The 12,702-nt window shown below is 57.9% G+C and overlaps 1 protein-coding gene across 1 annotated transcript in view; it reads left to right on the top strand.

The window, feature by feature from the left end:
- ADCY3 (adenylate cyclase 3) overlaps nt 1-12,702 on the top strand; it is a gene marked incomplete at both ends in the record, with an annotated part of 64,283 nt that overhangs the window by 49,840 nt on the left and 1,741 nt on the right. The window contains 12 exons of the mRNA XM_084234585.1: nt 570-747; nt 2,092-2,217; nt 3,726-3,868; nt 3,982-4,143; nt 5,176-5,263; nt 5,971-6,087; nt 7,678-7,937; nt 8,221-8,286; nt 9,534-9,627; nt 10,636-10,794; nt 11,307-11,453; nt 11,958-12,077. Coding sequence (XP_084090711.1) covers nt 570-747; nt 2,092-2,217; nt 3,726-3,868; nt 3,982-4,143; nt 5,176-5,263; nt 5,971-6,087; nt 7,678-7,937; nt 8,221-8,286; nt 9,534-9,627; nt 10,636-10,794; nt 11,307-11,453; nt 11,958-12,077 — 1,660 coding nt within the window. The remainder of the gene's footprint in view (nt 1-569; nt 748-2,091; nt 2,218-3,725; nt 3,869-3,981; nt 4,144-5,175; nt 5,264-5,970; nt 6,088-7,677; nt 7,938-8,220; nt 8,287-9,533; nt 9,628-10,635; nt 10,795-11,306; nt 11,454-11,957; nt 12,078-12,702) is intronic.

The raw sequence follows: 12,702 nt of genomic DNA, 5'->3' as shown, positions 1-12,702 counted from the left end.
GGCTGCCCAGCCTCTGATGTCACCGCTGTGGCCACTTCGGATGGCAAGTCTCCCCAAAGGGTGCTACCACTAGCGCTGATCAGAGCAACAGGCTCTGAGGGGCAGGTCCTGGGTACTGGCACCTGAGCTTTCACCAGTCGGCCAGTCGCTAGGCAGGCCCTGCCCTCTGCTGTGCAGGCTGAGGACAGTGAAACCTTCCCCACCTGGCAGGGAGCTTCCCTCAAAGGCAGGCCCATCCTCCCTCAATGCTGATTCCCAGACGTGGGTCCCAGAAGTGACAAAGGTATTGTCACAGGGGCGATGGCCTCACCTCACGCCTTCAGAGTTCAGAAGAGACTTCCAAACCCCGCCTCGTGAGGCTCCAGCAGCCCCTAGGTCTGACTCAGGGATTGAAGTCGAAGGCCCAGAGAGCCCGTTAGAGCAGGACTTCCTGGCACCCCTGGGGAGCCCCTCAGCCCCACGTGTCTGGGAGATGGGCCCAAGCAGCAGCCTGGCCACTGTCCCCTGACAACTGGGTGGGGTGGGGGGGGGGGGCTCTGGCTGATGTTTAGGGCCTCCTCTGCCCCCAGGCGCGTGCACATCTCCCAGAGCACCATGGACTGCCTGAAAGGGGAGTTTGATGTGGAACCGGGTGACGGGGGCAGCCGCTGCGATTACCTCGATGAGAAGGGCATCGAGACCTACCTCATCATCGCGTCCGGGCCAGAAGTGAAGAAAACGGCCGCCCAAAATGGCCTCAACGGCTCGGTGAGCACCCTGTAGGCAGAAACCTCGCCCTGTGGGTCAGCTGAACGACGTGATCTGGGGCGCGTGAGGGGAACTGTCACAGAGAAGCCTTTCTGCGTGACGCCGCGGAGACACCCCATCTCTTCTAGCCTTGGAACCTCATCCAGTCTCACTGTTCTCAGTGCCATCCTTGACCATTCCCGGGGCCGGATCTCGGCCCCAACAAGCTTCCCTGTGCTCAGCTCAGAGCTGCTTAAAAACCCGTGTGTAGCTGCAGGAGCCGGGCACTGACGGGTCCAGAGCGAGCTCTTGGGCTTCCTCTGCCCGCCAGCTCGTCTTCCTCAGTCTCTTCAGCTCAGCCAGCAGCAACTCCATGAACTGCTCACACCAAACACTTGAAGACCCCCTTGGCCTGTCTCTTCATGACCCCCGCGCAAGCCCCGCCGACCCTGCCCGCGGGATGTCGCTCCAGCCCCTCCCCCTCCCACCCTCACGACGCTCCAGCCAGGCCACTGTCGCGCCCACCTGGACAGCGCGGTGGTCTCCCCGCGGCCGTCCTGCTTCTGTCCTGGCCCTGGGCCCCTGTCACACAGCAGTCAGTCATCACTGCCCCCGCTCCACACCCTGCACTCACGCCCCACCTCAGAGGGAGAGCCAAGTCCTCCAGCGGTCGGGGGACCCCCCTCCATCCTGAGGCCACGCTGCTCTCACCCCGGCTGTCGCTCGGAGCAGCGTGATTTGCTCCTTCAGGACAAGTTCGGCCACCAGGGAAAGGCCCTCTTCACAGTGACGCCTCCTCTTTACAGTCACACGCCCCACAGTCACCGGGCGCGCCTTCCTCGTCAGAGCACCTGCTGTCTTCTCACGGACGGTCTCTTATTTCTTTTGCCATCCGGCCTCCCTAGAATGCCTGCTCTCGGGGTCAGGGCATTTCGTCTCCCCAGGAGTTGGGACAGTCCCTGTCACATAGTAGGGACGCAGTGATACTGTGGAACGGAAGCGTTTCCATGTTGAACTTATTCCGTCAAGGAAAAACACTCAGGAAAATGGTTTATGGAATTGAGAAGGCATGTGACAGGGCTCTCCCCAAGGAGACACCTCTGGCTCGCGGCGCCACTGAGTGACTGCTTTGGAAATAGGAACCGGAACGAGAGCTGTTCGTTGCCTAGAGAAAATGTGATGGTAGAAAATGATATTAGAAAATTACTGTTCCAGAGAAAGAACTGAGTAGTGAAATTTGTAAGACTACGAGGCTTCTAACGACTAGTAGGAAGATTCCAGAGGGACAGACAAGCAGACAATCTCAGGGTGGGGTGGGCAGCTGGCAACGTCTGAGCCCCTGACGGCCAATCCTTTCTGCTGCAGGCCCTGCCGAACGGAGCACCAGCCTCAAAACCCAGCACCCCTGCCCTCATTGAGACCAAGGAGCCCAACGGGGGTGCCCACACCGCCGGGTCCACAGCGGAGGCGCCCGAAGAGCAAGAGGGCCAGGTATGTGCAGGACCCAGGACCAGGATGTGGGCAGGGAGGTCTCGTGCTGAGAGCGGGACACCCGGCTGCCAGCCCAGGCTCTGCTCCCTGTGGCAGTGCAGCCTTGAACACCCCCTGCCTCACCCAACCTGGCTGTCTCCTCATGGTAAACCAGGGGGGGCTGGGGGTGGGGAGTTATGATAGGTGCTCAACTCTGAGACCTCGTCTGGCTCTGACGTCCCTGAATCTATAGATCTGAGGTCCATGAGGGCATCCATGGAAAATTCTATAGGATCTGAGACTGTTTTGGAAGTGACTTCAGGGCTGGCTCACCTCTCTGGCTAGGTCTAGTACCACAGTCCCCAAGTACCGATGGGGGGTTTCCAAGGAGTTAACATGCTTCCCCTCAGAGGCCAGGCCATCCCGGAGTGTCCAGGACCCGTGGTGACCACACAGTCTCCTGAGAATGCTCCTGACAAAGGCAAATGCCATGGGGACGGGGGGTCTCCATCTCGTGCGACTGCAGGAGCTGTGTGAGGGGGGCAGGAGAGGTGCCCCCGATGTCCTTAGCTCAGAAGGTAGACAGGGTTTAAAGTTAGCTGGGTTTTTCTCGAGCGCAACATGTGGTAAATTCCCCCTCTGGTGACTTTCTTGAGAGAATGCGGAAGTCACACGTGATGTAAGTCACTGACAGCGACAGGGGTGTAGCCAGCCTGTGCACTGTTCATAGCCGACCGCCAGCCGAGGCCTCGCTGCTCCAGGGTATCCTTCGGAGACACAGGTTCTCGGTGCTAGAAGGGACCATCCGTGTCATTTTACAGAGAAGAAAAATGGGCCTGGGGGAGGAGGAGGTACATTTTCATGGGGTCAGAGTATCACCCAGGGGTGCATGGGAGCTGAGCCCAGGGCGTCGTGCTTCTGCCCTCCATCTGCTCTGAGCCAGGCGGACAGCCCCGTGCCAGGCCCAGCTCTTGTCTGGGTGGTGGCTGTAATCACTGTCTGGGGCAAATTTTTTGGAGCTGGTGCTCTTTGTGACTGGAATAAAAGCAGTTGTGGCCCCAACCCCACCACCCCACTCTCCTGCTACTTTTCCCCTCAGGTCTCCGTCCCCACAAAGAAGCAGGTGAGAGTTCCTTTAAGAGCTCCCTTCAGCCCTGTGGCTGGGGGGCCAGCGTCCCTGGGTGCTGATGTGCCCAGCTGTGTGACAGCCCATCCTCGTGGCAGGGTGTGCAGGGCCGTGCTGACCCAGCAGAGCTCTCACCTCCAAAACTCCCCCTCGGGAGCCATTGGTGGGTGACCACTGCCCAGCTTCCACGAGGGCCCGCAGGACCCAGGACCTGGCATGCCAGGCAGGCAGGAAGGACAGTGGCGTTGGGTCCAGACCCAAGCAGGATGCGGCCCTGCACAAGCACCGGGAAGGCGCTTCCAGAAATTGGTATTTTAGAGCCAGAAGCCCTGGTGCGTTCTCTTTGGTTGCCTGTCACCCCACCGCCCTCTCTCCCCAACTCTCCCCACCTGCCCGCCAACAGGCAGACAACCCCTCCTTCCCAAACCCCCGCCGGAGGCTGCGCCTGCAGGACCTGGCCGACCGCGTGGTGGACGCCTCCGAGGACGAGCACGAGCTCAACCAGCTGCTCAACGAGGCCCTGCTGGAGCGCGAGTCCGCCCAGGTGTAAGTGACCCCCAGACACCCCGGCCCTCGGGCCCTCCAGGCCCTTAATGGCCCGGCACTATAGGCCCAGACAGACGTGGCGTTGATGTTTCAGGGGGCTGTTTCCCCCGCAGAGTGAAGAAGAGAAACACCTTCCTCCTGTCCATGCGGTTCATGGACCCCGAGCTGGAAACCCGCTACTCGGTGGAGAAGGAAAAGCAGAGCGGGGCCGCCTTCAGCTGCTCCTGTGTCGTCCTGCTGTGTGCCGCCCTGGTGGAGATACTCATCGACCCCTGGTGAGGGCGGGCGGTGTGGGGACCCGTGGCCAGGGAGGGGATGCTGTGAGCTCCCCAGGCCCGGCAGTCTTGTCTCTGTTCTTTGCTGCCCCCTGGGGAACCGGCCTCAGCAGTGCCAGGACCAAGCCCCGAGACCCGCCCCTTCTCTCTGTCCTGGGGTCCAGAAAGGCATTCACGTCACAGTGGGCCTCACACCAGGGCTGAGGAAGGCCAGGGACAGGGGTGCAGGAGGATGGAGCCCTTAGCCAGGTGGGCCTCAGCACTCTGGACGCAGACAGTGAATGGGCCCCACCCCGTCACTGAGGTCGGCCTGGCTGCCGTTCTGGCTCGGCGTAGGAAGGACTGACCTCAGGACCAGGAGCCCGAGCTCAGCCGCAGCCTGCTGGGGTGACGTGGGCTCCTGCCCCACTGCGCAGGCCCATCTGAAGAACGACTCCCACCCCCCTCTCCTCGAGGCTCAGCAGCAGCTCACTCCCGCCTGAGGGTCTCCCGCTAGAAAGGAAGGGGTGTGGAGCCCGCTCCGGTTGGCTGGGGAAACTCACGAGCCTTGGACCCAGCCACCGGGCCCTAAGTTCTGGACGCGGCTTCCTCACCTATTTGCTGGACAACCTTTTGTTTCCTCCCCTGTGAAGTGAGGGTGCTGCCTGCCCAGCAGCGCCCCAGACTGAGGCTCAAGCTCGTTCACTGCAGCCGTGTTGGCAGCCGTGTGGGCTCTGCCTCGCCTGAGCTGGGGTGTGGGGCCAGCGCAGGGAACACAACGGAAGGAGCCCTTCCTCTCGGGCGGGACTGACGTTCCCGGAGGGAGCACCCACCAGTTAGAGAACCAGGCGGTCACCGCCGGAGGGGTCACCGCTCCAGGCCCCGGCCTCTCCGTCGCCTGCGCAGCAGCAGGCGGTCCCCACTCCCTGTCACCCGGAACTCTTGGGCACAGGCTCGCGCCTTCTGTCTCCTTTCCTTCCCTCTGCTAGCCTGTCAGCACACTCACCGTGCCCTCCGGTGCACCCCGCCCCCACCGCCTTCCCTCTGTTACAGGCTAATGACAAACTACGTGACCTTTGTGGTGGGGGAGATTCTGCTGCTGATCCTGACGATCTGCTCGCTGGCTGCCATCTTTCCCCGGGTAAGAGGCACTTTTCCTTTTCGCTCAGAAGCCCTCTGGAAGTGGGCCTCGTGCCCCGTGAAAGCGGGTCTTGACACTGCCGATGAAACCCTTGCAAATAGGCCGTCTTCGGCCTCCACTCCCCCCAGCCCCCATCTGGGCTGGGCTCTGGCGCAGGGGCACGCGTGGGCCAGCAGGCCGAGGTCTGGGTAAATGGAAACCCGGCGGCCTCCAGGGGAGAAGTGGACGGGGCCCGATGGTGAGGGACCTTGAAAGCCAGTCAAAAGCACGAAGACTTCCCTCTAGAAGCACTGGGTACTACGCAGAGCTTTTGATCAGAATGACGAGGAATAAACAGTGTTTGAGGAAAACTAATCCAGCCGGTGACTTGGGAGGAACTGACCCAGGGAGGGCAGTAGCAGCTGGCAGACAGCAGGCCTTGAACATTGTTCCCGAACCCAAACTCACTGCTCAGAGGTGGGGCGTGGGTTCCCAGGGGCTGGTTTCTGTGCTCTGGAAGGGGCGCACCTACCTGGAAGCCAGTTTCACCAACACCGCCAGGACCAAGACAAGTCGGTCTTTGACGTGTTCTTAGCCTGGCAGTTCTAGTTGAGTCAAATGCACAGGGCTGCTTCCTAGCATCCTGGGAGCGTGGGAGCAGCCGGTGTCAAGTTTACGGGAGAAAAGGCGGTCAGAGTGTGGTGACTCTTGGAATTCATTCCTGCTAGGCCTTTCCTAAGAAGCTCGTGGCCTTCTCAACTTGGATTGACCGGACCCGCTGGGCCAGGAACACCTGGGCCATGTTAGCCATCTTCATCCTGGTTATGGCAAATGTCGTGGACATGGTGAGTGCCTGCCACTCAGGGGTGAAAGGTGCTTTCTTGGGGAGAAGGGAGAGCAGCCGGCAGCCCTGGCCTGTGGATTCCGAGCCTCTAGATCGAACTGTTGGGCCTCCCAGGTGGTGCAGCGGTAGAGCGCTGGGTTGCGAAGCTGCCCGTGGCCTCTGCGGTGCCGGTTCAATCCCCGGCTGCTCCCCGGCCACCGGAGGAGGGTCCCACATGGCGCGCAGTCCTCTCCTGCCGCCCGCTGCTCCCCTCAGCAGTGTACTTCGGTCCTTCTGCCTGCTCTGCTCCCCGCTCTGGCTCTGGTGAATTCTCTCACCCTCCCGCACTTCTGACTGTACCCAGTGCTTGTATAAACAAAACAAAGAAACAAACAAACAAAAAACCAAACAAACAAAAAAAAAATGCCTCTATTAGATCGAACTGTCCACAGTCACTCACACACTCCCTCTAATATTGTTGGGTTTTTTTTTTATTGTTTGTTTTCTTTAAAGATTTATTTATTTATACAAGAACTGGGGTACAGGTCAGAGGTGCGGGAGGGTGAGGGAATTCACCAGACAGAGCAAGGAGCAGAACAGGCAGACGGACCGAAGACACTGCTATGGGAAGCAGCGGGCGAGACGAGAGGTCTGCCGCACCAAGTGGGTTTCTCCCTGGCCGGCCAGGATCGAACCTGCGTGGCGCTCATGCTGCGCCACTGGGGAGGCCCACTCGCTCTAATTTTGGTAGTGCTCTATTCATGCTCTGATAGTTGAAACCTTTTTTCAAACATAATGTTACATGATTTGCTCCAACAAGCACAGGAACTACTCAGTGGAGGCTGCTCTGGCAGCAGCGTAGATGTGAAAGCTCTGTGGCTTCTGGTCAGTCGTTGGGAGCCCCAGGCCCCAGGGTCACTCGGTGCCCACATGGCAGGGAAGAAAAGCCTCAGGCTTCTCCCACATCAGGACACCCCTGGTGCCTGGCGTCCAGGTCCGGGGACCACTGTTACGCAACACAGGTCATCCAGAGAGCCTGTCGCTGGCGAAGGTGGAAAACGAGGGAGGTGTGAATATTTTTCGCGTGCCAGGATGACACACTTAAGGATGTCCCCAGAGCCAGACAAGTCCAATTGGGTGACTCAGTTTCTGGATGCATTTCCCGTGGGCTACATCTGCCCAGCAATGGGATCGGTCAGCAGACCCCAGAGATGCAAGTGCCTGAGCTTGAGATAGGCTGCCGCTGCCGCGAGGCTGGGTAGAGCCAGCGCCACAGCCCGGCAGAAGCAGCAGTGGAATGCGGGCGAGGGCACGTGGGATTGGGCATCTGAAGACTGCACTCCTAGCTCCAGCTTCACTGCTGCCTAGTAACTGCGCCACTTGGGGCAAGCCCAGCCTCCCCGACCGTGGTGGCCATACTGAGAAAGCTCAGAACCCCCGAGCATCAGATGAGGGGAGGGAAGGCGAGCGGGTGCTGCTCACTTTTGTATCTCATGCCTTGGCCAGTGTTCCAACGCCCTCGGGGGTCTGGGGGGAGTGGCAGCAGGGCATGCACTGCCACAGCGGGCCTGTCTGACTGGTGTCTGCTTGCACCCCGCGTGCTGGCCTGCAGCTGTCCTGTCTCCAGTACTACACGGGAGCCGGCAATGTCACCGCGGCGATGCAGATAGAAGACGGCTGCATGGAGAACCCCAAGTATTACAACTACGTGGCCGTGCTGTCCCTCATCGCCACCATCATGCTGGTGCAGGTCAGCCACATGGTGAAGCTCACGCTCATGCTGCTCGTGTCTGGGGCCGTGGCCGTCGTCAACATCTACGCCTGGCGCCCCATCTTCGATAACTATGACCACAAGCGTTTCCAGGAACATGAGTAAGCAGCAGCCTGTTTGGGGATCTATGTCGTCTCCTTCCTGCCACCCTGCAGGTCCCCATTTCAAGGGGCCACAGGCCTTAAGTGAAGTGGCTGTCGGTCTCCAGGTCTCATCAAAGGTGTATATGGGACACGGCTCGTGGCGTTTCAGACATGCCACTGGCTGGCTGTGGTTCTGGGGTGGATCCTTCCCGTTGTTGAGTAGATCGGGGCTGCCTCAGGGTTTGGCTGGGTCCCAGCCTTTGTACTAACATGGGGCCTGAGTGTTGTATTTGCCCAACAGCTTTTCCATGGTCGCCTTGGAGAAGAAGCAAATACTTTCCAGCCCCGGGCTCAACAGCACCGAAGGGTAAGGGTGACTGCTTTGCCCCCTGGTCTGTGCTGGCCGCACCATTCTTCTGGGCACAGGCCACGGCCCCGTGAGCTTAACTGTCCGAAAGCACACGGTGGGGATGTTCAAGCAGCCTGTGTTTTTACAGGAAGGCTGGAGCTGTGTTGTACTGATGTTAACTTGGACCTGACCGTCCTGAGTCAGAGTGCAGTTTGGAGAGCAGCGGTGTGGTTTACAGGATGGAGTAGGGAGGTAGGGGTGAGGGCTGAGAGAAGGAACAGCCAAGTGGAGGACAGGCTGGCAGGACAAAAAATGCTGTGTGGGATGCAAGGCGGGAGCTCAAGCTGCTGCAGTGATTCTCCGGGCGGCAAGCAGGCCGGCTCTCAAGTTTCCTCTTGAAGAGGAAGTTTCCCAAGGTTCCTTCTAGCACTAAAGTTTTAGAATTTTATGATTCAGTGACTGGACAATTACCTAGCAGATGGGTGAGTAGAAGACTTGAATAGGCCCATCACGAGAGAACAGACTAAATGGCTACTAATAAAAGAAAGGTATTCAGGCAACCAAGGAAATCCAAGTCAAGACCAGAGTCAGAGCCCTTACACATCTACTAGTTGGGAAGAATTAGGAAGCCTGAGAGCAAATCCTGTGGTAACACCGAGTCCTGAGGGGAGTGAAAGCTGGTACTACCCCTTTTTGAAAAATATTTGCAATTATTTAGTGAAGTTGAAAGTTGATCTATGACCCAGCAATTCTATCTGTATACCTTAGAGAAATTCACGCACACTTGCTCAAGAATGTCCAGTCATGTTTTTAATAGCTACACAAACCAGCATCCCAAGCAAACGGTAGCCGCAGCAAATGGGCACAGAGCTGTGGTCCAGTCACACCTGACCGCTGTTGGCGAGGAAAGTGCTTGCAGCTCCACACACAACAGTGGGCGAGAGCTGGGGCCCTGGGCCCGCTGTGTGCGGAAGCCTCTCCTACGTGGCGGCAGCTCTTCTGTGGCCAGCCAGGGGATGCAGGGTTGACTACTCTCTGGGAGAAGCTCTGATGTGGAGTCCAAGCACAATCAGGAGGGCCCTGGCTTACTCGGCCCTTAAGACAGTCACCCAGTAAGGTACAGAAGCTTTGCTGCTCCGTGGAGCCTGGGAGTGACGCAAGGTGCGTACGGCACTAGCAGGCTGACAGCCGTCTGCGGGAGGAAGACTTCCTCCCCCAAGGGCGGCGTGTGTGCTCTCCCAGCTGACTCCCTCTCCGCCCCGCAGGCTGCCCCTCATGCTGCCCCTCATGCCTTCCAAGTACTCAATGACAGTGATGATCTTCATCATGATGCTGAGCTTTTACTACTTTGCCCGCCACGTGAGTACCGCACACGCTCCTGCTCTTTTGCTCACAACCTATCAGGGCCTCCTGAGAGGCAGTCGTGGCTGTAAACACCCAGATTCCTAAGGACCGCTGGTTCCCTTCACTCCACACGGCATGTGACGCTGGGCAAGCCACCACCGTCTGTTTCCTGGCTCCCTCCTCACTCATCCGAGGAAAACTTCCTTACCTCCTCTTCTGACCCCTCCAGGACGTTGAAGGAAGCAAACAACAGTCTGGATAAAATCCCTCCCCCAGGGCCTCCCCAGTGGCGCAGCGGTTGAGCGCTGGGTTGCGAAGCTGCCCGCGGCCTCTGCGGTGCCGGTTCGATCCCCGGCTGCTCCCCGGCCTCTGGAGGAGGGTCCCACATGGCGCGCAGGCCTCTCCTGCCGCGCGCAGGTCTCTCCTGCCGTCCGCTGCTCCCCTCAGCAGTGTCCTTCGGTCCTTCTGCCTGCTCTGCTCCCCGCTCTGGCTCTGGTGAATTCTCTCGCCCTCCCACGCTTCTGACTGTACCCAGTGCATGTATAAACAAAACAAACAAATAAATAAAACATGCCTCTATTTAAAAAAACAAACAGACAAAAAAAACCACCCCTTCCCCAGGCTAGTGGCTCCTGGACTTTTATGCGCCCAGAGCCAGAAGACAAAGGGAGAGGAGCTGAGGAAGGAGGAAGGAGAGGTGGTGTCCTCACTAGGCACTTATTGCTTCCCGTTAGCTCCAGTGCCACCCAGTGGCCTGCCGGAGAACTACAGCCTTCCCAAGCACTTGCCAGATGGCGCCTGCTGGAAACAGGGCTCCTTCCTGAGCTAGGAGCTCCCCCCGCCCCACCACCACCCACAAGACAAACTGGTAGCTAAAATTAGGTCCCCTGGAGGCCACACAAAGGCAGGAGGCCTCTGGGGTCTCTGCTGTGACCACAGGGCGTGGGTCACTCACTGCAGCCCTGCCATGGAGCCATCTTCCTGTGTTTTACCACTTCAAGTTCCTTGCCTGTCTGTCTGTAGGTGGAAAAACTGGCGAGGACACTGTTCTTGTGGAAAATTGAGGTCCATGACCAGAAGGAACGTGTCTATGAAATGCGACGCTGGAACGAGGCTTTGGTCACCAACATGCTGCCTGAGCACGTGGCCCGCCATTTCCTGGGGTCCAAGAAGAGAGATGAGGTGAGGGGTGGCCTTGAGCCATGGAACTGCGCGGCTTCCTCTGCTCTTGCTGCCCCCTCCGGGACCCCTCTGGATACAGCTTTCTCATGACATGTCTTGGGGGCCGAGGTAGGGCAGGCAGGAGCCGACCAGCAACTGCAACAGAAGCAGAAGAGAAGATTTTCCAGGCTTTTTGGTAAAGGACCTGACACACATCTCTCTGCGAGGCCCACTTCAGGGGATGAGGGCTTGCTAGAGGTCTCTCTGTCAACTGTGACCTCAAACAGAATGGTTCTTACACCTCACTCCCCGGCTCCACTCCCCCCTCTCTCATAGCTGGGGCTCTTACAGAAACTAGGGCGTTCTTTTTGCATTTCTTCAAAGTTGTGTTGAGCTACTTTCTAGTATTTCAAAGTTGGGGTAATCCGGAAGGGTGCTGCCGTGAAGCCAAGTGCGCTGTCACGGGTGGGGAGACGCATTTCCCCAGCACGTGCTCATCCGCTTGCTGAGAGCACGCGGCCGCCTCCCCGTAGGAGCTGTACAGCCAGTCTTACGACGAGATCGGAGTCATGTTTGCCTCCCTGCCCAACTTCGCCGACTTCTACACCGAGGAGAGTATCAATAACGGTGGCATCGAGTGTCTGCGCTTCCTCAATGAGATCATCTCGGATTTTGATTCTGTGAGTGCCTTGTCAGCCTCCCGTTTCCACCTCCTGTCCTGCCGCAATACCAGTTCATTCCGGATCACACCCCGTAACAGGTCGTAGAGGTCAAAGGGAAGGTGAAGTTACGGTACCTGACGGTCAATGTAGGGCCTGAGGTGAAAGCCTGGGAAAGCACCTACAAGTTTTGAGAATAAGGACTGGCCCAAAACGAGCTCTTTAGCCCCTCTGATTTGTGATATCCTCGGTCAGTAACCCTTTACTAGGTCACCTGAAAATGCTTTGATTTATGCATGTGCGCAGCTGCCACAGGGGACTGGCACTTTTACCCGAATGTTAACATTACAGTAATCAAGTCTCAGAACATCGGGCAGTTTGCCCAGATCACACAGATACATGCAGAATGAAGCTTTTATAGGAAAGCACCTCGTGGCTGTCGTATGGGGTCAATATAAACACTTAGTGGCTCACTCATCTCCCGTGCCCCTACTGACAACTCTCTCTTCCTACCACTGCCCTCAGCTCCTGGACAACCCCAAATTCCGAGTCATCACCAAGATCAAAACCATCGGCAGCACCTACATGGCAGCTTCTGGAGTCACCCCAGATGTCAACACCAATGGCTTTACTAGCTCCAGCAAGGTAGCTTAACCTCCTTAGAGGCCAGTGGGGATGGGGCTCTGCTCCCTGAGACAGGAGACCGGGCGCACGTGGGAAATGAGAAGTTGCCCAGATGGTTGACGTCGTCCATCCACTAGCACCCGTGACACATAAAATTGGGTTTACAGTGGAGAAACAGCAGAACACATACACACACCCCCTTACTGCTCCACAACAGAAGAGAACAGCAGCCTGTTCCTGCTGCCCTGAAACCCTTTGTCTAACTGGCCATGCCCCCTTAATGTGCCATGCTTTAAGAAGTGGGGAGCAGAAACCATCTTGAAACTACGTAACTATGACAACTTCCGGGTTGGGAAAGTGGTTTTGTTAGGAAAAGGGGAGGTTTCAGAGCTCACCCCTGTGATCAGCCTGCTCACACCTGAGGAGCTACCAGTGGTACGCTATGGGGGCCTGGTCCCCAGGACTGTCTACATCTGAAGTATTGTCTAAATAGAATCTAGTTGAATCAAAATAAGGACAATTATTCCAGATGTGAAGAGCAGGTCTGACAAGGGGCTGGTGAAATGACTTGTGCTCAGCTACATGGCAGACAGGGATACCCGGGCTGTCTGCCCTGGACCCAGCGAGCCCAGTGCACTTTGTCACA

This window comes from Talpa europaea (genome assembly GCF_964194135.1).
Source record: "Talpa europaea genome assembly, chromosome: 6".
NCBI classification, from domain to species: Eukaryota; Metazoa; Chordata; class Mammalia; order Eulipotyphla; family Talpidae; genus Talpa; species Talpa europaea.
The sequence above is the reverse complement of the archived record's forward strand: the minus strand, read 5'-3'. Positions and strand labels throughout refer to the sequence as shown.